General features: G+C 36.1%; 1 protein-coding gene and 1 pseudogene across 4 annotated transcripts in view; one reads left to right on the top strand and one right to left on the bottom strand.

Moving 5' to 3' along the window:
* COG5 (component of oligomeric golgi complex 5) overlaps nucleotides 1-27,118 on the top strand; it is a 205,364-nt gene that overhangs the window by 94,623 nt on the left and 83,623 nt on the right. For 3 of the 4 annotated variants that reach the window (XM_070424649.1, XM_070424651.1, XM_070424648.1), the window contains exons 8-11: nucleotides 5,650-5,815; nucleotides 15,154-15,266; nucleotides 15,518-15,595; nucleotides 23,984-24,071. In XM_070424649.1, the coding sequence (XP_070280750.1) occupies nucleotides 5,650-5,815; nucleotides 15,154-15,266; nucleotides 15,518-15,595; nucleotides 23,984-24,071 (445 nt within the window). The remainder of the gene's footprint in view (nucleotides 1-5,649; nucleotides 5,816-15,153; nucleotides 15,267-15,517; nucleotides 15,596-23,983; nucleotides 24,072-27,118) is intronic. The other variant, XM_070424650.1, reaches the window with a different exon arrangement.
* Nucleotides 18,447-19,026, bottom strand: LOC139017018 (small ribosomal subunit protein eS7-like; annotated as a pseudogene).

Genomic DNA, 27,118 nt, shown 5'->3' with positions numbered 1-27,118 from the left:
AACAGGGATCTTGAGAAAGAAGAACAAAGTTGGAGGAATCATATCAAACTATACTACAAGGCCACAGTAATCAAAACAGCATGGTACTGGCATTAAAAACAGACATATAGATCAATGGAATAGAATAGAGAGCCCAGAAATAAACCCTAATAAACACTAATTCAAAAGAATATATGTACCTCTGTGTTCATTGCAGTTATTATTATTTCTATATCAAAACTGAGGATGCTGAGAGTTTAAATAATTTATAATAGTCAAGATTTGGAAGCAGCCCAAGTATCCATCATAGATGAGTGGATAAAAAAGCTGTGGTACATTTATACAATGAAATACTACACTGCCATAAAAAGGAGGAAATTTTAATCCTTTGTGATGGCATGGATGCACTTGGAGAACATATGCTAAGTGAAATAAGCCAGTCAGAGAAAGACAAGTACCATATGATTTCACTCATATGTGGAATTTAATGAACAAACTGAACTACCAAGCAAAATAGAGACAGACCCATAGTTAGAGAACAGGCAGATAGTTCTGGTTGTGTGTGTGTGTGTGTGTGGGGGGGGGTGTTGGGGGGATGGTGGAGGGATTGAGAAAAAAAAGAGAGAACTTATGGACATGGACAACAATGTGATGATTAAGTGGGGAGAGGGATGTGTGGAGGTAGAAGAGAGCATAGTGAGGATAAATGGTGATGGAAAAAATAAGATAAATAAATAAAAGTAAATAAATAAGTAAATAAGTAAATAAATAAATAAATTTCGCACTTTCATTCCCAATTTACAGAGTAATGAGTTGATATAATATTCACATTCAGTAGTAGCAAATGAGGCATTATTTTTTCTCTTTTGTTTTCTTTCATTTTTTAAAAATATTATTATGGACTCATGAATTTTTATATATTGTATTTCAATTAGTTTGATGCTGGATGAGACTGCTAGAGTTGTAGCAAGAAGCTAGAGCAGGGTCCTCAAACTACGGCCCGCAGGCCACATGCAAATACTAATATTGTATTTGTTCCCGTTTTGTTTTTTTACTTCAAAATAAGATATGTGCGGTGTGCATAGGAATTTGTTCATAGTTTTTTTTTAAACTATAGTCTGGCCCTCCAACGGTCTGAGGGACAGTTAACTGGCCCCCTGTTTAAAAAATTTGAGGACCCCTGAGCTAGACTAACAGTGGCTTAACCAAATAGACATTTAGATGTGGGTGGTGGCAACATTGTTATTCAACAAGGATTCGGGTCTTTCTTTCCACTCTGTCATCCTTAGTGTCCTCTTAACTTGTCATGTCATAGTCACAAGATAACTGTCGCACCCCTAGATATTATGTTCATATTCAAGGTGTGGAGATGGGGCTGTGCCAGGGGCCAGCCAGAAGGCAGTGTTACAAAAACCTTTTCTAAAATTGTCAACAGAGCCGTCCTTATGTCTCGTTGGCCACATGTGGGTCATAGTGTCACCCCAGTTGTCAGGAGGACTGTGAAAGCAAGTATGTAGCAAAAATGAGCAGAATTGTCAACGTTGGTTTAGGCCAGTGGTCGGCAAACTGCGGCTCTTCCACAAAATACCGACTTCTGCGCATGGGCCACAAAGTTTCAATCGCACTGTACATGCGTGCCCACACGTGGTATTTTGTGAAAGAGCCACACTCAAGGGGCCAAAGAGCCGCATGTGGCTTGCGAGCTGCAGTTTGCCAACCACTGGCTTAGGCTATTGATGAGCCATTGCCTGGGGCAGTGCACATTTCCACCCCTGAAGAAAATTAGGTTTTTACTAATAAGAAACAAGAGGGGGTTAACTAGTTATTCTTGCTGTAATATTTTTGGTAAAGCATGGAATGACTAGAATTTTAAAAATAAGCCATGTGTATATATTGACCTCAAAATTTTATATTAAAAGATTATGATTTGGGGCTTGACTTAATGTTTCATGATTAGTTTCATTGTCCTATAAAATTCATTTTATTATTGAACACATTTTGGTGTCCTTGAAATATTACCTAATATAACCCAATATGATGAGATTCCATACAACAAAAGGTTGAGGGTTCGATTTCAGGTAAGGGCACATACCTAGGTTTCAGGTTCAATCCCCGCTTTGGATGAGTATGGGAGGCAACCAATTGATGTTTCTCTCTCTCTTCCTCTCTCTCTCACTCTTTCTCTCTCACCACCCCTACAACCTTCCTCTCTCTAAAAATCAGTTGAGCCCTGGCAGGTTTGGCTCAGTGGATAGAGCGTTGGCCTGTGGACTGAAGGGTCCCAGGTTCGATTCTGGTCAAGGGCACATGCCTGGGTTGCGGGCTCCATCCCCAGTAGGGGGCATGCAGGAGGCAGCCGATCAGTGATTCTCTCTCATCATTGATGATTCTATCTCCCTCTCCCTTCCTCTCTGAAGTCAATAAAAATATATATTAAAAAAATAAATGAATAAAAATCAATTGAGGGAAAAAAACCCCACCATATCCTTAGGTGAGGATTTAAAAAAAAATAAATTTGGAAGTTAATATAATCTTTTTCCCCCTCCATATTGATTATTCCTTAGCTCTCTTCTCCATTTTCTTAGGGTCTCTCTGTGTTATCACTTCTTTTCTGTAGACCCTTCTTCTTCCAAACCATGTTCACTTTCTTAATTATCCTCTTCTTCCTTTTTTCTCTCTCCTTTTCTCCTAGCCTTACTACAGCTCTTCACTTTTTTCTGCTTCTCTTTAAAACAAACTAGAATAAAGCTGATTTTTGGTTGATAAGATCATATTATGCTATTAAATATCCTGCTTAGTCTCTTAATTTCATTTGGGTTATGTACTGTTGACTGCTGATTGTTAACAGGTTCTGAAATAATCACATTAGGTTAGCTGAGAAGTACATATCAAGCATTAATAGCTTCATGTTCCTGAATCAGAAAAGCCACTGGTGAGCTCTGAATCGAAACCAAGGCAGCTAATATAATTCTTGCTTTTAAATTACATTATTTAATGTGATTCTTTCTTCCTTTACTACATGTAATCTCCCATGCAGCTCCATTAAGTTTTCAGTGTTTTAGGCCTGTCATGTATGTATCATATTGTGATGTATGCACACAGATATTATAGTCTTAAATATTTTGTCCTGACATATGCCTGTTATGTATAAGGTGTTATGATTTTATTAATACCACTCTTGATAAACAAAATATTTGGATTTTAAACTTTCTCAATTATTGTGCATCATTGGGGGCTGTGCTTTCTATTAGTCTTAAAATTCACCTGAAAGTCAGCCTAATTTTATTTAATATGTATTCTACTGAGAGTGGTTTAAAGAATTAACCTGCTTTCTGTTAAAAATCTGTATCCTTCTTATGCTTTCTTTTTCTTTTTCTTTTTTTTTTTTTTTTTTTTAGCAGTAAGGATTATCTAAATAGTGAGAGATAACTGTTGTTTGAATTTTTGCTTAGTGACTTTGCATCTTTGTCACTATAACGCCTCTGTCTTGGGGGAAGCCAAGTGGGGACCTGTTGATAATTTCTGCCTCTCCTTCCCCACGTCCCCCATCTTTTTAATTTGACTCTAGAGTTCCTTGTTGTTTGTTTTAATTGAATATGAAGTGGCAGCAAACTTTCAGGAAATATTGTAATATTTTGTTTTAGAAGTAATACGTACATTGTTTTGGAAGTAAAATTTCTTAATCTTTGCTTGTCTTTCCAGTTAAGATCAGTTGAAATCAACTCAGACTTTACATTAGTGCATAAAGCTTTGTAAACCAAGTGGTTTTTGTGGACTGTTGCATGGACTATAACAGCAGAATAGCATCAGCAAAATTTATATATTTGTCATTTTCCTTTCCTCAGCATGTATTGCTTTTCTTACATATGAAACCTAAAGAAAAATAATTTAACTGCTGAAGAAATATTTTGTTAGGAGAAAAAGTAAAATGTGATTGTTAGTCTTTGTGATACAAGGATTATACAATCCTTTCAGAATTCTTTTTTAATCCTCACCCAAGGATATATTTTTGTTTTCTTTTTAATTGATTTTAGAGAGAGAGCAAAGGAGAGGGAGAGAGCAACATCAGTGTGAAAGAGAAACATCTATCGATTGCCTCCTGCACACACCCTGACCTGGGACTGAACCCACAACCCAGGAATGTGCCCTGACCGGGAATCAAACCCGTGATCCTTCGGTGCACGGACGATGCTCCAACCAACTGAGCCGTCCCAGCCAGGTCTCAGACTTTTAATATATCATCTACAGTGGAATCCTGGTCTTGTACATTATGTAATTTTTGCATTTTATTTCAGTTAAGTCAAATTCTATCTCTGCATTTCTAATTTCAGTGATGTTAAGCTCTTTAAAATCCTGTCAAACTTTTGACTTAATGCTGTATTTATGCTCACAAAGCTAATTTCATTTTAGCCTACAGCCTAGTAAATGCTAGAATATTGCTTGCTGTTTCTTGGATCAATCTTTACAGTAGTCTACAGATATATCTGTTCCATTAGCTCAGTGCCAGCTGTTGCTTTGGTTACAGTGTTCCTGTTTTGGCAAGCTTTTTTAGGGATCTTAAACAACTATGATAATTTTCTCAGTATGTTCTTGTGGGATTTTATTTTCCTCTCTGTAATGTTACTAAGACCTTGAAAAAGAAAGAAAAATTACATCATACTTATTTCCAAACCAGGTGAAATAATTTTAGTTTAATAAATTAAGTGATTGTGCCATCTTCTGAAATGCTTTTGAAGCAGAAGTCTATCTTGATCTACTGATGAAATTATCCTTTCTACTCTTATTACATGGTCTTCATTACATTTTATATTACAATTTATGAAGCTGGGTAATTTCCTGTAAGGTTAAATGATTTGTTGAAGGTCACAGTGACACTTTGTAGAAAAATTATTCTTAGAATATTGACTGTCTCACTTAAAGAGAAGACATTGTCTGGAAACATTGCTGCCTTTGCAGTAGAAGTATATCTCTTTCTAGCATGGTATTTTTCAAATGTGTTTAGTCTGTCTGCTTTGAGATCTATTACAATTGTCAGAGAATATTTCCCATGTACAAAACTTGCTGTATCTGGAGATGTTTTAATGTCAGGTGTATCATGATGAATTGTTGTTACTTCCAGATGGCTCTCTGCATAGGGATTGATGGTAAATTTTAAATACAGTCTAACAATATAACAAACTTCTGATCTTATCCTTTAAAGGAGGAGGAAAAGCGAAAGGGTTGACCTACTATAAAGAATATTTAGCCGAACCGGTTTGGCTCAGTGGATAGAGCATCGGCCTGCGGACTCAAGGGTCCCGGGTTCGATTCCGGTCAAGGGCATGTACCCTGGTTGCGGGCACATCCCCAGTCGGGGGCGTGCAGGAGGCAGCTGATCGATCTCTCTCATCAATGTTTCTAACTCTCTATCCCTCTCCCTTCTTCTCTGTAAAAAATCAATAAAATATATTTTTAAAAAAAGAATATTTAACTTTGTCTTTTATGAAATAAATAATAACTAAACATAATATTTGTTCCAAATGCATTGTCTTTGTGCTTGTCTTTGATAATTAGAAAATATTGTAGTAACTGCTCAAGTACCTCTAAAAGTGGTATATTTATATATTTTTTGTTTTCTTTTTTCTATTTATATATCCATTTCCACTCTACCCACCTCCCACCTTTTAAAAGAATCCAACCCAAGTCGGAACAGCTCTTCAGGTTTTCCATAATCTTGGAACTTTGAAGAATACCATTACCAGTGTCGTGGATGGATATTGTGCCTCTATAGAAGAAAGTATCAATAATGCGTTAGACATCAAAGTTTTGACTCAGCCTTCCCAGTCAGCTGTGAGAGGTAAGGATTTGGTTTATATTTAACTTCTTTATTTATTTATAACCAAGAAGTCCTTTGAATAGTATATGAAATACTCAAGTTTCAAAGTAATTTAATGACTCATTTTTTAGTAGACAGAAGATGAGAGAAATTATGTTTCAGAATTTATTTATAACATTTTTGTGTAATCAGTTTTGAGTTAAACTGGCCAATTGGTATATTCAGAACTTCTAGATAAAAATCTATAAACTGTGACTTCATTTAGTTCAGAGGAAGCAGATGCAAGAACAAAAAAGGAACATATTTTTTTCTCTAAAATCCCTATTCTCACATGTACTTCTTATTGAGACAGAAAATAGTTTTTTAAGGAAATGCCATCTCTACCTTAGCTTTTTGGGCTTTCCTTATGATAATTCTGGTATTCAGGAGCAATAATGGTGAAGATAGAAACTGAAAAAAAACCCACAACTTTTGGGAACATTACAACTAGAACAAAATCTAAAGAAAACTAGAGATGGGGAGACTCAAGGTGGAGAGGAGTAGCACTACATTGCCCCTGATAATGACATTCATCTATATAACACACTTCATAGATAGGAAAGACTACATGTTATGTGTACCTCTCACTGATCTAAGTAACCACAATTCTGCATTTTTCTCCTTCTATTCCTTCTTCTCTCCTATTAATATGGATGAACTGTCTGCTCCTAGCAAAGACCAAGTACTCCACTTTTGTGTTAGATTCCATCATTCAAGGGCATTGCTTTAGTAGATCTCTTCTCTCTGCCACTTCATCAGTTTTTCCTTTTGTACATGTCTTTTCCATCACAGATAATCATGCTAGTGTATCTTCTGCTTAATGACCATCAAACAAATCTATCTTGATTCTGTTTCTTCAGCTTTACTACTCCATTTTATTTCCTCAGACTACAGAAAAGCTCCCCAAAGTGGTGTCTATATGTACTCTCTCCAGTTTTTCTTTTTCTATTGAAGAAGCTACTTAGAGTTGTCTTAAAGAATAACATGTAAAATTAATAACAGAATTCTTGATACATGGCTAACAGTAAAAAATTGTTATTGGCAGCCATTATTATATTTGCTATAAACATAACCTCATAAATAATTACACTAGATACAAAGAGCTAAAAAAATTTTATATCTTAAATGGGTTTTTGAAGGTTAGCACTAGCCTCTGAATAGATCTGTATTAAGACTATTTTAGGAGAGCTTTGAACAGAAATTGCCAAAGGAGATTTCACTCAGTTTTTCCCAGCAATTATTCTCAGAAAGGTTGATCTAATGTTTAAATTTTCAGGAGCAGTTTAAGCTCAGTCCTTTTGTGTTGTAAAAAAATAAGGGGGAAAAATAAAAGCAGTTATTCACATGCTGTCAATCCTAATGTGCGCCCTTTTGTTAAAAGAATAAAGAGTTTTAAACCCTTATTATCTTCTGTTAAAGAGTGAATACTGTGATTTAATGTAGAAACCTTAAGCATCAATTCTTTATATTTTTAAAAAGAATAATCACTTTTATTTTTAAAAATGTTACATTGGCAATATTAATGTTAATTCCCTGATCTTGTTTCTGATATTAATATTTTGTAGTAGGATGTTCTTGGGCTTTGGAAATGCATTGCATTAAAGCATTGCATTCAAAGGTGTTGGGCATCATGTCAATATGTTATTCACAAATGATTCAGGGAAAACAACTTTCTTTTTACTATGTTTTCTAAATTTTCTATGTTTTAAGATGGTTTTCAAAATTAAATATAACATTAATACAACTTAAGGGGAAAATGTTACCTGTGAGATATTTAGAAGTTTATAACTTAATACAAATAAGATAAACAACTCAAATGGAAAAACAGATAAAGACTATGAATAGGCAATTTAAAGAAGAACATATCTAATAGATGTGATAGATGTAAAAAATGTTCAGTCTTTTTTTGGAGGATGAAATAATTATTGGGGAAATGCAAATTAAATAAGATACTATTTCTCAGTCGTGAGATTGGCGAAAACTAAGACAGAACTAAGTGTTGGATGAGATCACAAACTCTTGTACTCTTAATTGTAGGAGAATGAAATGCTTCAACCACTTTATTCAATTGTATCAAATTGATCTGTAAGGTTTAAAATGTCTATACCATATGATTTTATTATTTCTCTTAAAGATCATACCCTAGAGAAACTATGGTATATATGTATAAGAATTTATTTTTATTTTTATTTATTGATTTTAGAGAGAGAGGAAGGTGGGAGGGAGAGAGAGTGAGAGAGAAAAATATTGATTTGTGGTTCCACTTGTTTATGCATTCATTGGTTGATTCTTGTATGTGCCCTGACTGGGGATTGAACCTGCAACCTTGGTATATCAGGATGATGCTCTAACCAACTGAGCTATCCAGTCTGGGCCATAACCTGGTTTATTTATTAAGTAGACTACTATGTAATATTTAAGCTAATAAATTTCCAAATATAGATAATACTCAAAACCATTACGTAAAGAGCAAGTTACGGAAAGAGATATATAGTATGAAGATATTTCAAGCTTAAGAACATAATAGACTATGCTATATGTAAATCTTATATAATAAAAGGCTAATATGCAAATTGACCAAATGGTGAAATCACCAGTCGCTATGACACGCCCTGACCACCAGGGGGCAGATGCTCAACGCAGGAGCTGCCCCAGGTGATCAGTGTGATCCCACAGGGGGAGTGCTGCTTAGCCAGAAGCCCTGAGCCCGGCACAGCAGTGGTGGCGGGAGCCTCTCCCACCTCTGTGGCAGCGCTAAGCCGGCAGTCGGATACCCCTGAGGGCTCCCGGACACCCTCCGAGGGCTCCCGGACTGCAAGAGGGTGCAGGCTGGGTTGAGGGACCCCCCTTCTCTCCCCTCCCCCCCAGTGCATGAATATCATGCACCGGGCCTCTAGTATGTAGTAAAAGTATAAATATATGCTTTGTAATCAAATTCAAAATAGCATTAGCTCTGGGGAGAGAGCAGGGAAAATGGGACCAGGAAGGGAGGGGTATACAGGGAACTTTATTTATTAATTCCTTTTTAATCCTTAACATTTCATTTTTTAAGACTTAATTTTTTTAGAGTAGTTTTAGGTCAGAGCAAAATTAAGAAGAAGGTAGCAGAGATTTCCCATATACCACTGTCTGTATAATAGTACATGCATAGCCTTCCCTGTTATCAACATCCCCCACTAGGATGGTCCATTTGTTACCAAGGATGAAATAATATTGACACATCAAAATTACCCAAACTCCATAGTTTACATTAGGGTACACTCATGGTAGTGTACATTCTATGAGTTTGGACAAATGTATAATGTCATATCTCCATTATACTGGTAATGTCATAGAATATTTTCACTGCCCTAAGAAACCCTTCGTTCATCTCAACCACTCTCATCCCTGGTAACCACTGATCTTCTTATTGTTTCCATAGTTTTGCCTTTCTCAGAATGTCATATAGTTGAAATTATATAATATATAGTATACAGTCATTTCAGGTTGGCTTCTTCCACTTAGTAATATACATTTAAGATTCTTTCATATCTAGTCATGGCTTGATAGCTCTTTTTTTTTTTTTTTGGTTTGTTTGTTTTTAGTGCTGATGAATATTTCATTGTAAGAAGGTACCAACATGTCCATCCACCTCTTGTTTGCTTCCAAGTTTTGGCTGCCTCCTGCACGCTCCCTACTGGGCATCGAGCCAGCAACTTGGGCATGTGCCCTGACCTGGAATCGAAATGGGACCTCTTGGTTCATTGCTTAATGCTCAACCATTGAGCCATGTGGGCTGAGCAGGGAAATTCTTAGTCATTGTTATATCAAATATTTCTTCTGTTCCTTTCTTTCTTCTTCTGGTATTTTACACCATTTGTAGTTGTCCCACTGTCCTTGGTTGTTTTGTTCTGTTTTGTTTTTTTTCAGCATTTATTCTCTTTCCTTTAGTTTTTGAGGATTTTATTGCTATATCCTCACCTCAAAGATTCTTTCCTCAGCTGTCTTTATTCTACCAATAAGCCCATCAAAGACATGCTTCATTTCTGTTACAGTGTATTTTATCTCTAGCATTTTTTTCTTAGCATTTTCATCTGCTTGCTTAAATTGCTCATCTGTTCTTGCATGCTGTCTACTTTGTTTGTTAGAGCCCTTAGCTTATTCATGCTTGATCTAATAATTCCAACATCCCTGCCATGTCTGGTTCTGATGCTTGCTATATTTCTTCAGATTGTGTTTTTCGCCTTTTAAAATGCCTTGTAATTTTTTCTTGGTAAAAGGAATTGTTGTAAAGAGGCCTTTAACATGGTGGTAAGACATGTGGGGAGGGAAAGCATTCTGTCGAGCTATTATTAGGCCCCATTCTTTTAGTGAGCCTATTACCTTTCTTCTGCGAACTTCACAAGAGCTTACATACATTATTTTCTCCTTTGGGTGGGCTGGAGTTGGATATTATGGTGGATATTACAGTTCCCCAGGTCAGTTAGTCTCTGGTAATATTCCGGCAGATAAGGCTTTGGTTGATTTGTTTCTCCTGAGAGCAGGCCTTGTTAAGGACAGAGTGCTCTGGCACATTTCAAAATGATTCTTTTTCCTTTCCTCCTCTGGAAGCATAAGGGGATTTTTCTCCACCATTTACTGTGGTAACCTACTCAGGCTCCTGAAGGTAAACCTCAATGCTGTTGGGTCCCTCTGGAGTTTATAACTCTCAGAATTGTCCACACTGAGCCTCTAGCAATTCACCAACTACCATTCTGGTTTTCCTGCCATGGTACTGGTTCCCTCAGCGGTTTCTGATAGGGAGGCTCTGCTTTGGTACGCAGCAACTCCCTGTATTTGCTTATAGGTCTTCCTAATTTGGGGGACAGTGGTTTGCCATATGTCTTCCCCTCTCTTATGGGTCCAAGAAGAGTTGTTGATTTTTCAGTGAGTTCAGCTTTTTCTTTGTTGTTAAGACAGAGTGGTACTTCCAAGCTCCTTACATGTGGAACCAGAAATGGAATTGCCAATCAGATTTTTACGGCTCACATAGCTCACTTATTTTTTCTTTGATGTCTGAATGGTTCTTTCTTTACCTTTAATGTTCAGTCATTTTTTTAGGATATATTTTGAGATTGAATGTTACATTTTTAGTATCTTCTTAATTATATTTTATATCTTTGTATTTTATTTAATTTTGTATGGTTTCCTCCTGCCTATTTCCCATGTCTGATTGTGTTTTCACCCTTGATCATTATTAATTTTTTTCTAATGTGGTCTTAACCTTTGTTCTATATTCATACTGAGAATGTTTTCTCTAATTACTTTGAGACAGTGGAAAATTAAGTAGCCCTTCCTGTTGTTTCCTTTGGAGGTGGTTTTTTTTTTTGTAACCTATGTTTATCATCACTTTTTCCTTTATTTATTTCCTCTGCCCTTCTCCACCCCAATATATGTGTTAGGTTTCATGTCGCTTTGTTTCTAATTACTGTTCATCCTTGGAAGGCACTGCTTGTTCCTTGAAGAATAGTATGGGAATGGTTGTAGGAAGAGACCTGGGACAGTCCATAACTTTGAATTAGGTTTGTTGTCTAGTATTAACCAGTAAAAATTTGAGGCTGTAAAACAAATTAAAAGTGTATTTGGGGTGTTAAAGGATTTTAAACCCAGAGATGCAGGTTTAGGTAGCAATCCAAACTGTGCTCTGGAGAGAACAAAGAAAGGTGTTTATCCCTCTTATAAAGACAACCACCACAAAATATAATTCATGCAAATAAAGGGTTGCTGGCTAGGTTAAAGGGAATTGGTTAGTTTCAATATGCAAAAAGGGAGGCAAAAACTGCAAGGAAGGAAGTAAAATTCATATACAGCAGTGATTTTCAACTTTTTCATCTCATAGTACACATAAACTAGTTACCAAAAATTCTGTGGCACACACAAAATATATTTTTTGCTGTTCTGACAAAAAACGGTATAATTTTGATTCGTTCACACCAGATGGCTGTTGTGTTGGCTGTCGTCATATTTTTATTGGACAATCTAAGGGAAATGAGGTCCACAGCCCTGACTAAATAGTGTGGTTATTGCACGTCTTAAAAATTCTCTCGGCACACCAGCATGCCTCTTGCTGCACACAGTTTAGAATCCCTGATATAAGGTCCTAGGGCAGTTGTCATTTCAGGATGTTTATGACTCCATCTTGAGCTGAGTTTAGCAAAATGTTTAGCAACTTACTAGCACAAGTACTAGTACTTTTTAAGTACTGAAGCACAAGATGTGCATAGGCCCCACTTCCTTAATAGCATCCTGACTATTTTTTAAAATAGATTTTTATTGATTTCAGAGAGGAAGGGAGAGGGAGAGATAGAAATATCAATGATGAGAATCATTGATCGACTGCTTCCTGCACACCTCACACTGGGGATCTAGCCCTCAACCCAGGCATGTGCCCTGATCAGGAATCAAACTGTGACCTCCTGGTTCATAGGTTGACACTCAAACACTGAACCATGCTGGCCATTCTCCTGACTCTATTTTTAAAATTACTCTCTTAGCAATAATACATCAATTTTTATTTATTTCTACCTTGTAATACTTCTTTTCTCAAATTTTCGTCTATTCTGGAACTTAGTGTGAATCCCAGTAAAGCCTTTAAACATTTTTTGTATGGAAATCTCATATTCTCTGCTTTTCTTTACTTTTTTTTATTTTTAATTTTTTATCCTCACTCAAGGATATTTTTCCCTTGATTTTTAGAGAGAGTGGAAGGGAGGGGTAGAGACAGTGAGAGAGAAACATCAATGTGAGAGAGATGTATCGGTTGGTTGCCTCCCCCGCCCCCACACCCCCCACCCCCACCCCCAATCAAGCCAGGGATCAAGCCTACAACTGAGGTATGTGCCCTTGACTGGAATTGAACCCAGGTCCCTTCAGTCTGCCAGCCGATGCTCTATCCACTGAGCCAAACTGGCTAGGGCTTCTTTCTTTTTTCACCTCATTTTACCTCTAATAGTCTCCCCAAGCTAGAGAGCTAATTCTTATACAATGTCATTTTCATTTTATTATACTAATTTCTCTTTCAGCTTTTCCTTCTTTGCCACTCTGCAACATGAACACATTACTAACTTCTTCCCTAGACCATCCATGTCTATCCATCTCAAATCTAAGCAAAGAATCATTGGATTCAAAATTCTTAAGAACAATTTGTTCTTTGTTAATGGCCTCAGATGTCAGCTATCTGGCCCCTTGCTCATTGTGATTTACCTACAGCATTTGGGATACATGCTTCATAATCTCACGGTTGAAGTTTTAATTTGTTGTTGGTTTATTGTTTTGTTTTTTAAGTTGACGTTTTGCTATACTTTGTGTTCTTATTTTCATTGTCTTTCAAGGGATGAGAGTAGGAAAATGATTTTATTCCACTATAACTGGAAATTACTCTTACGTGTTGTTTCTTTGAGAATTTCTCAGTTTCTCCTACCACTTTAATAAAACTTAGTTTATGACATTATTTATTTTGTTTCATGAGTCCTCCCAAGCTAACTAATAATGGCTTTTGTTTTTGTCTTAATTATTCTTTCTTCTTTTACATGGCTGTCTATGTTCATTGATTATTTCTATCATATTTATATCTTCAACGAGAAGTATTTAGCTTATGAGAATAAAAATCTTTAGGTACGAAGTTATAAGTAAGAAAAATAAAGTCTCTAGAAGTAATCAGGCCTGTGACTGTGATCTTGTTTTTCTGTATCTGTTTCTCCAAAATAAATATGAGCAGAAAATAGTATCTTCTTGTATTCCTGCTGGTATTTATTTTGAGAGTAATGAGTTGATGCATCCCATATTTCTTTATAATAAAACCAAGTTGTACATAGTCCAGGAATTTGATTAGTAGTTTTTATTTTCACAAAGATACTATATAGCCTTTCCTCACTATTACAAGTTTATATTCTATATAACATGAGAGATTGTTTCAGTATTATCTCTCTATTCCTTCTATGTTTTTCCTTAATAGTCTTTGCAAAACAGTGCAAATGATTTTAAAGATTAATTAGACCTAGATTTCAAACAGGAATTATGTTTTTAAGCAATATCTCTTTTCTACATGTTTCTCTTTTTTATTACTTTTCAATGATCAGAGTAGAAATTATCAAAGCATATCCTTACTAAAGGTACATGTAATTCTTTTCTAAACAGAATTGTTTAAAAGCTAAAGTAAAGCAGCCTACAAACACAGCCTCTGTTTTGTTTTGTTTTTCCCTCCGTAAATGTAGGATAGACTAATCGCTGATGCGCTCTTGTTTTTTAAGCTTAGTTTGGATTGAAATTTATACTTTTCAATTGGAGACTAAAATTCCTTCTTTTTATGTTGAAACATTTTAAACCTGTACAAATAGTTGTTTGTGTGTGTGTAGTACATACAGTAACATTCTTAGATATCAATCTCAAGAAATTTAACAGATACATTAATATTATTTAATATGTAATTTATATTCAACATTTTTCAGTTGTTCTCAAAAATATTTTTATAACTATCTTCCCACCAACTTGAACCAATGAGGCATTATGCTTTTCTATTGGTTATCTTGTCTGTTTAACTCTCTTTTAATCAGAAACAACTTCACTGCCTTTTTTGTCCACTATGGTATTAACATGTTTGGAGAGCCCCACAATCTGGATTTGTCTGGATTTAACTGACTGTTTCTTCATGATTACATTTAGGGTAAACAAACTGGTGAGGTGGTGATGTGTATTCCCCATTACATCATATCAGGAAGCACCAAAATTATGTTAGTCTCTCTCATAATTGCTGATGCTAAATGAAATCACTTGGTTACTGTGGTGTATGCCAGATTGTTCCTTGCAGAAATACTCTTTTCTTTGTAATTAGTAAGTAATTGTGGCACATACTTTGAATCCATGTGAATATCCTGTTTCCTGTAACATTTCTCCTGATGTTTTTGTATCCGATAATCTTTATCTCAATTAATTACTTTCCTAGTAGTTTCAAAATGGCAATTTTTTTCTAATTCTGTCATTTCATCTGCATTTATTACCTGACACTCTTCTGTAAACAGCACTTCCCATCCTTTTAAGCATGATTTTTCACTATGAACTCATGAATTATTAATCAGTTTTCTTATAATCTATTATGATGAGTATTATTTTGTTTCTCTTATTTATGCATTCATTGGTTGATTATTATATGTGTCCTGACCACGGATTGAACCTGCAACCTTGACGTATCGGAATGACGCTACAACCAGCTGAGCTACGTGGCTGTGTATGCTTTTTATAATAATATATAGTTGTTATAATTAGAAAATTTTATTTTTTTGTTTCTTTGTCACTCATATAAATAGGGGGACCTGGACGATCTACCATGCCAACTCCAGGAAACACGGCAGCTTTTCGTGCTTCCCTCTGGACCAATATGGAGAAACTTGTGGACCATATTTGTACTGTTTGTGGACAGGTAAGTATTTCTGAGAGTGAAAAGAACATTAATTATGGATTAACTCCTGGTTATTTCAAGTTCTGTGACCTTGGGAAGGTTTCTGTGAATCTCTGAGTATTCAAAATAACTACAGTAGCTAATTATCATATACAGAAAGGCTCTGCCAAAATGCCATTTCCCTTCCCTTGCTTTTTCTGGTACCTACTCTGCATACTTGTTTCATTTGAAAACACCTAATTATATACATTTTCCTCTCTTCCTCTTTTTAGGTACAACATCTACAAAAAATATTAGCCAAGAAGAGAGATCCCGTTTCTCACATTTGTTTCATTGACGAAATAGTTAAGGTATGTTTAAATGAAAACATTTTTGTCTCTTTATTGAAAACTGCAAAGAGATAATGAGTTAGTGTTATCTGTGTTTATATCTTACAGAGAGGCTACATGTCAAATAGCTATAGGAAAATAAGTATATTTCTTGACAACCACAAATTTTTATTTTGCAATATATGTTTAAACAGGTTTGTTTATTGAGTAGTTTCTAGAAGCAATACTCTTTAATTTTTGAAATGCATATAGTAATTTCCCTTTTTCATGTAAATAATTCATTGTAAATGTTCTAAAGAATAAGATGAAACTTTTTGGTAAATAAGAGATTTAATTAGTGGTTATTATAGTGTCTTATAAAATCTCCACTAAAGATAGTAAGATCCATTCAGTTGCTAATTTTTCATAAATGACACATTACTATATTCATTTTCCAAATTCTGAAATCACTCTCCTATCATCCACTGATCTGCTGGCTGGATGAGCAGTAAGAATTCTTTCTGGGCATGGGAAACCCTGACTACATTTTATTCATTCTTTTTGATACGTTTTTGATAATAATTAATAGAATAACTGATTATTCACCATTAAATATTAATACCTGGGGCTCCAAAGAAAAAAATTCTCTAAGGTTCCAGTGTCATGGTATATGTAGTTTCCTTCGTAGTTTAAAAGTTTAAATATTTTATATATCATGTTGGGGATTTCCAAAACTACCTTCAAGTTTGGTGATGCATTAAGAGCATTCACAGCACTCAGCCTATAGTCATGCTCGTGGCTATGATTTATTATAGTGCAAGTATATAGTGCAAGTAAAATTAGCAAAGGGAAATGTGCATATGGTGAAGTCTGGAGGAAACCAGGTGCAAGCTTCCTAGAGTCCTCTCCCCTTAGAGTTACACAGGACACCCTTCATTTCTCTGCCAATGAGTTGTGACATCAGACATGAAATGTCTTCCAGGGGAGCTCATTTTGAGCCTAGAAGACCAGGGTTTTCATCAGAGGTCAGGGCCTAGCACGTACCAAAACTCTAGATTTCCCAAAGGAAAGCAGGTGTTCAGCACACATTATTTGTACAAGCAGTTTATATGTAGTCAGCACTCCTATCAGTTAGAGAATCATGAGGATCCTCTCAAAATCCAAGATGCCAGGTAAGGACCAGTCTTGTAAGCAGGCATTTTTTAGGAGGCCAATGCCTTATCCATTAGGCATTTTTAAAAAAATATATATTTTATTGATTTTTTACAGAGAGGAAGGGAAAGGGATAGAGAGTTAGAAACATCGATGAAAGAGAAACATCGATCAGCTGCCTCCTGCACACTCCCTACTGGGGATGTGCCCGCAACCAAGGTACATGCCCTTGACCAGAATCGAACCTGGGACCCTTGAGTTTGCAGGCCGATGCTCTATCCGCTGAGCCAAACCGGTTAGGGCTAAGCAGGCATTTTTAACTACAGCAGTCTCAGACCTACTCTGTTAACTTTTTTCTACACATATATTATATACCTACTTAAATTATCCTGCTTCATAATTTGCTTTTAATTATGTGAAAGAAACAATAAGATGCTTTTGCCAATTGGTACATAGTTATTAGTTTTTTACATCTCCTAGTAGATGGGATAACTAATATCGGGTCTTCATTATTATAGGCAAGCAACTGCACATGTAGTGTTAATCATTCATTTCTTCTTATTTTGGGCATCTTTCTACCCAAATTAATTTAGTCTTTAAATGGAGTGGCTTGGTTTCAAGCTTTTACTATCTAATCTTTTGTATATGTTTTGTTTCTTTTTAATAGTTTACTTAATATTCTGCTAACAACATTAGAACAAGTATAATGAACCCATTATACCCAAGAGAGTCTAAAAAATAAAAAAGGAATAGTGCCATTTAAAGAGGCTTATATTTGTGATGTTATTGCATTGAGCAAAGTTTCAACATTAAAAACTCTTATCAGCCTGGCCAGAGTGGCTCAGTGGTTGAGTGTTGACCTGTAAACTAGGAGTCTCGGCCCAGGTTGCGGGCTCAATCCCATGTAGGATATGTAAGAGGCAGCCAATCAATGATTCTCTTTCATCATTGATGTTTTTCTCTCTCTCCCACTCTCCCTTCCTCTCTGAAATTAATAAAAATATATATTTTTAAAAACTCGTATCACTTCCCATCAACATTCAGTTATTATAGTGAATGGGCATTGGCAGCTTATGTGGATCAGGTTTTAAATGCCTGTGTATTATTATCGATTAAAGAGGATTATTAGGGCCCTAACTGGTTTGGCTTAGTGGATAGAACATCGGCCTGCGGACTCAAGGGTCCCAGGTTCGATTCCAGTCAAGGGCATATACCTTGGTTGTGGGCACATCCCCAGTAGGGAGTGTGCAGGAGGCAGCTGATCGATGTTTCTAACTCTCTATCCCTTCCCTTCCTCTCGGTAAAAAATCAATAAAATATATATTTTTAAAAAGGATTATTAAGAATAGGGATATATGATTTCATCTTGATATATAGATATTAATTGTGCTATTAGGAACACATCAAGGTGTGAAGAGGGCATAAGTGGGTTGAGTATAAAATAGAACAACCAATTATATTGGAAATACTAAATCTTAGGAACATAGTTTAAATGTGGAACCTTTTCAAAGCTTTCCTTAGTTAAGATAACTAATTTTGCTTCTGCTTAATTTAATAAATTCTCTGTAAATTTATAAAATTAGCTTATTATTTTCAGTTCATACTATAGTTTGAAAAGACACATTCATACCTATTAATCAGATTATTTACGGCATTTAAGTGTATAATATACTTTTTTCCTCTTCTATATTTTATGTTCTTTCTTTTCACCGAGAACAATATTTTATTTAGTCATTTTTATTTACAAATGAAACTCTGGGAATTTAAAATTAACACACTTGCCCGTGAGCTTCTTATAGACACCAGAAAAGGTTTCAACCTTGTATTCCACGTTGTTCTGCTGAGCTTTATCCAAATGAACCTTTATGAGCCAGCTGCCATCCAGTTTCATGTGGATTTTCTCACCCACAATTTCTCTTGGGTAAACCAAGACCCCAGGATGGTATTGTGCACGGCTGTTAGGGTCCGGTTCCTGGGACTCTTTTGCTTATTCTTTGTCCGGTTTTGTTGAGTTGACTTAGGCAGAATGATAAAGACAATGTGCTTCCCACTTAACTTCTCCAACTTACATACCAGCTGAACTTGTGTTTTCTGGAAAGACTTCAGTTGAGGAACTTACTAGAACAAAGATTATCATAGCTTTCCAACAGCCACCAATTTCAGTTTCCTTGGTCGTTGTGATTGGTTCAGTTCAGCTCCAGTAGCTGGGCCTTAAAGTCTGAGTTCATCTCCAGCGCCAGCAGAGCCTGGGAGATGCTGGACTCGAACTCATCTGGCTTCTCACCATTGGGCTTCACGATTTTGGCACTCAAACTGAACATGGCCTTCTCCTTGGTGAACGCCCACCTGAGACAAGCTCTATACTGTATTTTCTATAGTTTACTTGAAGGAGTAATTTCATTTTAAATTGGAATTTTAGACTTTATTTTTTACATATCAAAAGTCTAATATTAGTATCTTTTAAAACAAGTTGAGTTACAGTATTACTATATAATCATCAATATTATTTAACATTTTGTTTGAAAGTGAATGAAGCAAATTATTGACAAATTATTCAGGATCCACATAGTCAAAAACAGGTTTTAGAGTCTCATCTATGGAATTAAGCCAGTTTAGCTGTATGTGGGAGTGTAGATATGATACTTTCATTTTCTAAGCCAGCAATTTTTATCATTGAACAGAATCTTGTAATCATGTGTGTGGGATGTATTAGGCTAAATTTGGGATGTGTTCAGCATGTAGCTACTCAACATGAAAGCATTAGTTTTCATAGTTAAAATGAAACTAATGTGTGTTTTTTCTTTTTTAGACATAGCAAATGATTTCATTATAGCATTCGAGACTGAGCAAAATTTTAGGGCACCCAAATGTGAAATCTTTTTAATTTTATGAGAAAAAAACAATTTACCTGTCCCATCTCAATTTGATTTAAAAAATCAAGTAGCACCTTAGCCAGTTAGGCTCAGTGGATAGAGTGTCAGCCTGGGGACTGACGGGTCCTGGGTTCAATTCTGGTAAAGGGCACGTGCCGGGGTGGCAGGCTCAATCCCCAGTAGGGGGCATACAGGAAGCAGCCGATCTATGATTCTCTCTCAACATTGATGTTTCTATCTCTCCCTCTCTCTTCCTCTCTGAAATAAAAATATACATATAAATATATTTTAAAAAATCAAGTAGCAATAGTCAGTTAAGTATTTAAGTCAGATATTATCTACAGAGATTCTTTATCTGCAAAGGTTAGATTTATGCTTTTACTTGTATAGGAACCAGATATTCTTAAGGGCCCTCTCACTATGGTATGCACAAATTCTATTGATGGAATTGTATTTTTTTAAAAATTGAACATATAACATTCTTGGTATGCACAAATTCTAGATAAATTAGAAAAGCATCATTTTGAATGTACTGTTGGGCCTGCAAAAAAGTGAGAGAATCTCTGAGGGGCATACATATATACATATACATATACATATACATATACAAACAGGTAAAGTGGTTGAAATTTTAGTGGAGATTTGTGAGGTATGTCATTACAAAACCTGGTAGCCCCAGGATCAAATGTTCATGTCAATGATAGGATCAGTCAAGTAGGTCTCTGGGGCTCTGAAAACATAGAAGAATGCCCTGGCTGGTGTGGCTTGGTCGATTGGAGCGTCATCTAGCACACCAGAAGGCTGCAGGTTTGATTCTTGGTAAGGGCATATACCGAGATTGTGGGTTTGATCCTGGTGGGGGCACATATGAGAGGCAACAGATCAATGTTTCTCTCTTACCTTGATGTATCTCTCTTTCTCTGTCTCTCTCTCTTTCTACCTTTCTCCCTACATCTCCCCCTCTCTCTCTCAAATCAGTAAACACATCCTCAGGTGAGGATAAACAAACTAACAAATACATATAAGAAGATAGAAGAATAAACCAGATAGTCTTGCACAAAGCTGATACCTGTGACAATGGCTAGCATGGTCCTCAGTAACAGTGTTTCACTTCCACAAGAAACAAACGCAGATCGTCTGTGGAGGGAAGCATTTCTAGTTTAGCCATCAGGATTCTCCATGTATTAAGGTCAGCCAGATATGAGCTCACAGTAAAAAATCACCTAGCCTATAAATAAAGTAGAAGTATGACTGAGAGTCAGAAGGAAAAATAAAGACAATGCAAGACAGATTTTAGATTCCTGAAGAACTTTTATAGTATGGACTTCAGAGTTTAGAATGATCTGCTGAAAACTTGAAATATTTCTACCTGATATATTTTAGAAATAAAAAAATGGAATAAAAATGAGAAACAAAGTATTATTTCAAAAGACCATTTAGATAAAAAAGGAACCAAATAGAACATTTAGAAATTAAGAATGAAATTATTAAAATAAAAAATTTAGCAGATGCATTAAACAGATATCACGTAAAGCCAGAGAATGAATTAGCAGCCTAGCAGATAGAATTTATTAAATTATCCAGAAAATAGCATAAAGACATGGGTATGGAAAATATGAGAGAGTAAAATTTGTGGAGGATTAATTGCTGTTTTAGTATAAAACTAATTGGAAAAGGAAAGCCAACAAACAAAAAAAGAAAACCATATCATCTCAATATATGCAGGAAAAGCACTTGATAAAATCTAACATTCATTCCTGATAAGAACTTTTAGCAAACTAGGAATAGAAAGGAGCTTTCTCAACCTGCTAAAAGGCATTTATGAACAATGAAATGGTAAAATCATGCATAATGGAGACGACTGAGTGCTTCACCCTAAAATAATATTGGAAGCCCCATATTTAATTATATCACCCAGAGGTAGCATTTTTAAATTCACATTTGGAGATAGGTCTTCAAAAAAGTAAATTAAAATGGGGTCATTAGGGTGGATCTTAATCCAATATGACTGGGACCTTAATCCGTATGACTTCTTAATATGTACAAGAAGAAGAAACCTGAAACATACAGAAGGAAGAAAATTTCAATACACAGGGAGTAGACGGTTATGGACACTTGTATACAAGACTTTGGATGGAAATAAATATATCCATTTATTTCTTCTCTGGATTAGTGCCTAGGAGTCTATTGCTTAGTCATATGGTACTTTATGTTTAACTTTTTAAGAAACTGTCAAACGGTCTTCCAAAATGTTTGAACAATTTTACATTTCCCATCAGCAGTATATAAGAGTTACAGTTGCTCTATATCCTCACCAACACCAGCACTTGGTATGGTGAGTTCTTTTAAATTGGGTTTATTTCATATCTATCTGTGAAGTGTCTATTCAAATTTTTAGCCTATTTTTAAAACTCGGTTATCTGTTTTCTTTATGAGTTTTGAGAGTTTTTTAGACGTAAGTCCTTTATTAGATATGTGATTTGCAAATATTTTTGCCATTCTAGGCCTTGTCTTATATTCTCTTATTGGAGTATTTTAGAAAGCAGAAATTTTTAATTTTTAGTAAGTCCTATATATCAAAATTTTTTTCTTTTATGAAAAGAGCTTTTGGTGTTGCATCTGTGAAATCTTTGCTTATTCCATGGTCACAAAGTTTTATTGTTTTCTTCTATAAGTCTTAGAATTTCAGGCTTAACATTTGGGTATTCAAATGGTTCAGTATTACTTGTTAAAAAGACTATTATGTCACCACTGAATATATGCCTGAGTATATTTTTGGACTCTATTCTGCACCAACGATCTAAGTCTTTAACTTTTCGCTAACCCCACATTTCCTTAAATACTGTAGTTTTATAAAAAGTCTTGTAATCGGATATTGTTAGCTCTCTAGTTTTGCTTTTCTTTTTCAAAGTTGTGTTGGGCTTCCCAGGTTCTTTGTATTTCTATTTGACTTTTGGAATCAGCCTGTCAATTTCTCCAAAACACCTATTGAGATTATAGATCAATTTGGGAAGAATGGACATCTTAACAATAGTGAATGTATCTACCCACAAGTAAGGTACCTCTTCTTATTTAGATCTTCTTTACTTTCTCTCAATAATATAGTTTTCAGATGTTGTTCATCTTTTAACAGATTTATTCGTATTTCTTATTCTTTGATGTTTCTGTATATGGACTTATTAAATTGCAATTCTCAATTACACATTACTAATTATATGTAAAAGTACAACAGATTTTTGTATATTGATCTTGTATTCTGTAATCTTGCAAAATATCACTTACTAGTTCAGGTCACTTTCTTGTAGATTCCATCAAATTATTTACATAGATGATCAATTCATCTATAAATAAAGACCATTTTCCCTTTTCCCTTTCCAAACTGAAGTCTTTTTCTTATTTGTTGTACTAGGTGGAAGCCATTTTCTTGTTCATTGAATATTAATAGAATTAATGAGAGCCGAAAGAAATCATTGTTTTCTCCCTAATTTTAGGGGTGAAGCACTCAGTCTTTTCCATTATGCATGATTTTATCATTTCATTGTTCATAAATGCCTTTTAGCAGGTTGAGAAAGCTCCTTTCTATTCCTAGTTTGCTGAAAGTTTTTATCAGGAATAGATGTTGTATTTTTTTAAAAAGTACTTGGTAAAATTTCTGGAAGTGTGATTCTGTTTTAACAATCTCCAAGTACTTTGTCTTGATTTAACAAATGAAATTTGAACTAATATTATCTCTTTTTAGTAGTTACTTTCTAAAATATGTACCCCCAAGTTGAATGAAAAAATATTGTGCTCAGCTAAGTAGTAGTCATTCCAGTCTTAAAGCAAACAAAACAAAACTGTATCTATGTTTCAGGCCGTTCTCTTTTATAATTGGCGGATTATATCCGATGGCTCTTCTTAGTCTGAGCATGCTTTGTCCATCATTTTGTTATGGTCACAGAAGTTCCTTTTTTATTTCAAAAGGTGATGATAATAATTGTGATAATTAACATTCATTGAGGGTTTATTATATGTCAGGAACTGTCCCAAGACATAACTTTTATAGCCTTCTTAAATCTTCATAATTCTGCAGTGAGAATAAATAAAGAGGAAAAAAAGGACAAACAATAACAACAACAAAAAATCCTGCAATGCAGGTACTGTTATCATCTCCGTTTTACAGATGGAAAGGGGGCACAGAATGAGTAAGCAACTTGCCCAAACTCACACATCTAGTAAGTAGAGCAGGAGGATGATTGTTTACCTGAACTTGAGATATGATCTATATTCCACTTTGTTACTTAATCATTCCATTGTTTGGTAGTTGCCTTAGAAATTTTCATTTCAATGCATTGAAATACATTTTCACATTACATCTTATCCATTATAGTTTTTTATAATTAATGAATAAATCTCTCTTTTGGAGTCACAGGATGGACAGTCTGAAATTTTATACACATTTTGGAATTCAGTTACTCAAGCACTTTACTCTCAATTTCAAGTGGCAACAAATTGTAAGTATACTATTTATTTTGCAAATTCACTTCTTTTTTTCCTTTTTATTGAATTTATTGGGGTGATATTGTTTAACAAAATTATACAGGTTTCAGGTACACAATTCCACAATGTAAATTCATTTTTAAATTGTTTAGTTACTTTAAAATTTAATATCAAGAAGTTTTCTTCTCTTGGTTTATAAAACATATAGTCATTTCTTAAGTTAGCCATATATTCAGTTTTATAAGCAGCAGATAACTTTTTTTACATTTTTAATATTTATTACTTCGAATAAAATTCTTCAAAGAATAAGTTAATTCTCCATAATTCAAGCATAGAGGAATTCTGTCTTAATTTTTCCTATGTGTAAAGGGTATAAAGAAATTGATGTTGAAGAATTTAGTTAATGCTTATAGAATTGTTTTCCTAACTAAAAAATATTAAAATATTTTCCTTATTGTTGAAAAAAACACACAATCATTTAGCCCTGGCTGCTATGCTCAGTGGTTGGAGCATTGGCTTGTGCAATGAAGGAGCTTGGGTTCAATTCCAAATCAAGGAATCTCTCTCTCCCTCTCCCTTCCTCTCTGAAATCAATAAAAATATATTTTAAAAAAGGGGGAGGCAGTACCTGGGTTGCAGGTTCTATTCCAGCCTTGGTTGTGGTGCCTGCAGGGAAGCAACCAATTGATGTGTTTCTCTTATATCAGTGTTTCTCTTTCTCTCCTCTCTCCCTCCCTCCCTTTCACTCTCTCTAAGAACCAATAGAAAAAGTATCCTTGGGTGAGGATTAACAACAACAACAAAAAAAAGCAAACGATTGAAGGAATGAACTGATGAAATACCTGTATCATGAATTAAAAGTTGCTCATCCAAATGTGATCCACAAAACTCTCTTAATTTGTTTTTGCCATGAAATAATTGTGCAGGGTAGTTCTAAACAATGAAATATACAAACTAGCTAATACCTTATGAATGTTATTGTCTAATTATTGAATGTAAGAATATTGAATGAACCTAGGCTTTTTAAAGTGTTTTGAGAGTTTGTGTATAGTTCAATTTTTATTCACAAACTTTGACTGAAAGTACCTAGTACATAAAAATATAGGGTGTCCCCTAAAAACTTATACACACTTTTCACCCATTATGAATTACAATGGGTTAAATCTGAAAAAAAAGAAAAAAAGAACATTAATTGAGCTATCAGCTGTTAGTGTATATACATTTTGGGGGGACACCCTGTATTACCTAGTCACTGGCAACACAACGTTGAATAAATCTCACCACCCATCTCTCTACTTCTATTTCTAGGGAAATATGCAACAAGGCTGTATCACAAGAGGTCTCCATTAATGTGTGGCCAAACAAAACTTAAGCAGAGAATTTATTTAGTGCAGATTTATTTCATTTACTTCTATAATCACACTACTCAGAGATACTTTACTACTAGTACATCTCCCTGCATTAGGTATCTGTTTTGGTCAGCTTCTTCTGAGATAATAATTCAATACAGTAAAAGTCACCAATTTTAAGCAGAAAATTCTATGAGTTTTGACACCTGTTTATATCCTTATTACCTCCATCACAATTGAGATATAGAACATTTTCATCACTTCTGAAATTTTTCTCATGTACTTTTGTAGTTAATCTCCTCCCACCTTTTAGCTTCTGGCAACTATTGTCATATAAGTTAGCTTTTCCTAGATTTTCATTAAGCTGGAATCATGCAGTGTGCATTCTTTTATATCAGTACTAGAGGCCCGGTGCACGGCATTCATGCACTGCGGGGCGGGGGGGCGTTCCTTAGCCCGGCTGGCACCCTCTCGTAGTCCAGGAGCCCTTGAGGAATGTCCACCTGCCGGCTTAGGCCTGCTCCCTGCCAGGGGTCCTTAGCACTGCCATCAAGGTGGGAGAGGCTCCAGCCACTGCAGCTGCACTCGCCGGCCATGAGCCTGGCTTCTGGCTGAGTGGCGCTTCCCCTGTGGGAGTGCACTGACCACCAGGAAGCAGCTCCTGCATTGAGCGTCTGCCCCATGGTGGTCAGTGCGCATCATAGCAACTGGTCCTTCCGCTGTTCAGTCAATTTGCATATTAGGGTTTTATTATATTGGATAATTATTTTAAGACTAGAGGCCCGGTGCACAAAAATTTGTGCACTCGGGGGGGGGGGGGAGGGTCCCCCAGCCCGGCCTGTGCCCTCTCACAGTCTGGGACCCCTCGGGAGATAACGACCTGCTGGCTTAGGCCTGCTCCTGGGTGGCAGAGGGCAGGCCCAATCCCTAAGTGCAGCCCCTGGTCAGGCTCAAGGCAGGGCCGATAGGGGAGTTGGGGCACCGCCCCCTGTCACACACAGAGCAGGGCCGATCAGGGGGTTGGTGCGCTGCACCCTGTCACACACAGAGCTGCAGGGCAATCGGGGGATTGGGGAGCTCCCCCCTATCAGGCACAGAGCAGGGCTGATCAGGGGGTTTGGGCGCTGCCCCCTGTCACGCTGATCCCGGTGCTGGGAGGCATATTACCCTTTTACTATATAGAATAGAGGCCTGGTGCACGGGTGGGGGCCAGCTGGTTTGCCCTGAAGGGTGTCCTGGATCAGGGTGGGGGTCCCCACTGGGGTGCCTGGCCAGGCTGGCTGAGGGGCTGAGGGCTGTTTTCCCGCTGGCAGTTGACTAAAAGCTCCCAACCGCTCCTTGTTTTCTTTTTTTTTTTTTTATTCTGGGCCAGCTTTAGCTCTGAGGCTTCGCTGCTGAAAACATAGATACAATGTTGCGGTCCGGGGCTGACTGAAAGCCGGTTTTGTTTAGCTTCTTATTTGCAACATAGTAATAGTTGCTTAGAGTTGCAGTTGAGAGTCCCTCCGGCAAGTGAGGCGGGGAACGTTGGAGTTCCCAGTTCCTGGAGGAAGCAAGCCTCCCTGCTCGCTTCAGTGCATGGCTACCGGCCGCCATCTTGGCTGACAGTTAATTTGCATAAGGATACGCTGATTAGCCAATGGGAAGGGTAGCGGTCGTACGCCAATTACCATGTTTCTCTTTTATTAGTGTAGATGCATCCATGTTGTAGC

This window comes from Myotis yumanensis, unplaced genomic scaffold, assembly GCF_028538775.1.
Source record: "Myotis yumanensis isolate MYYU_CA2020_CCGP unplaced genomic scaffold, mMyoYum1.0.hap1 SCAF_9, whole genome shotgun sequence".
Lineage (NCBI taxonomy): Eukaryota > Metazoa > Chordata > Mammalia > Chiroptera > Vespertilionidae > Myotis > Myotis yumanensis.
This window is presented reverse-complemented; position numbering and strand designations above follow the sequence as displayed.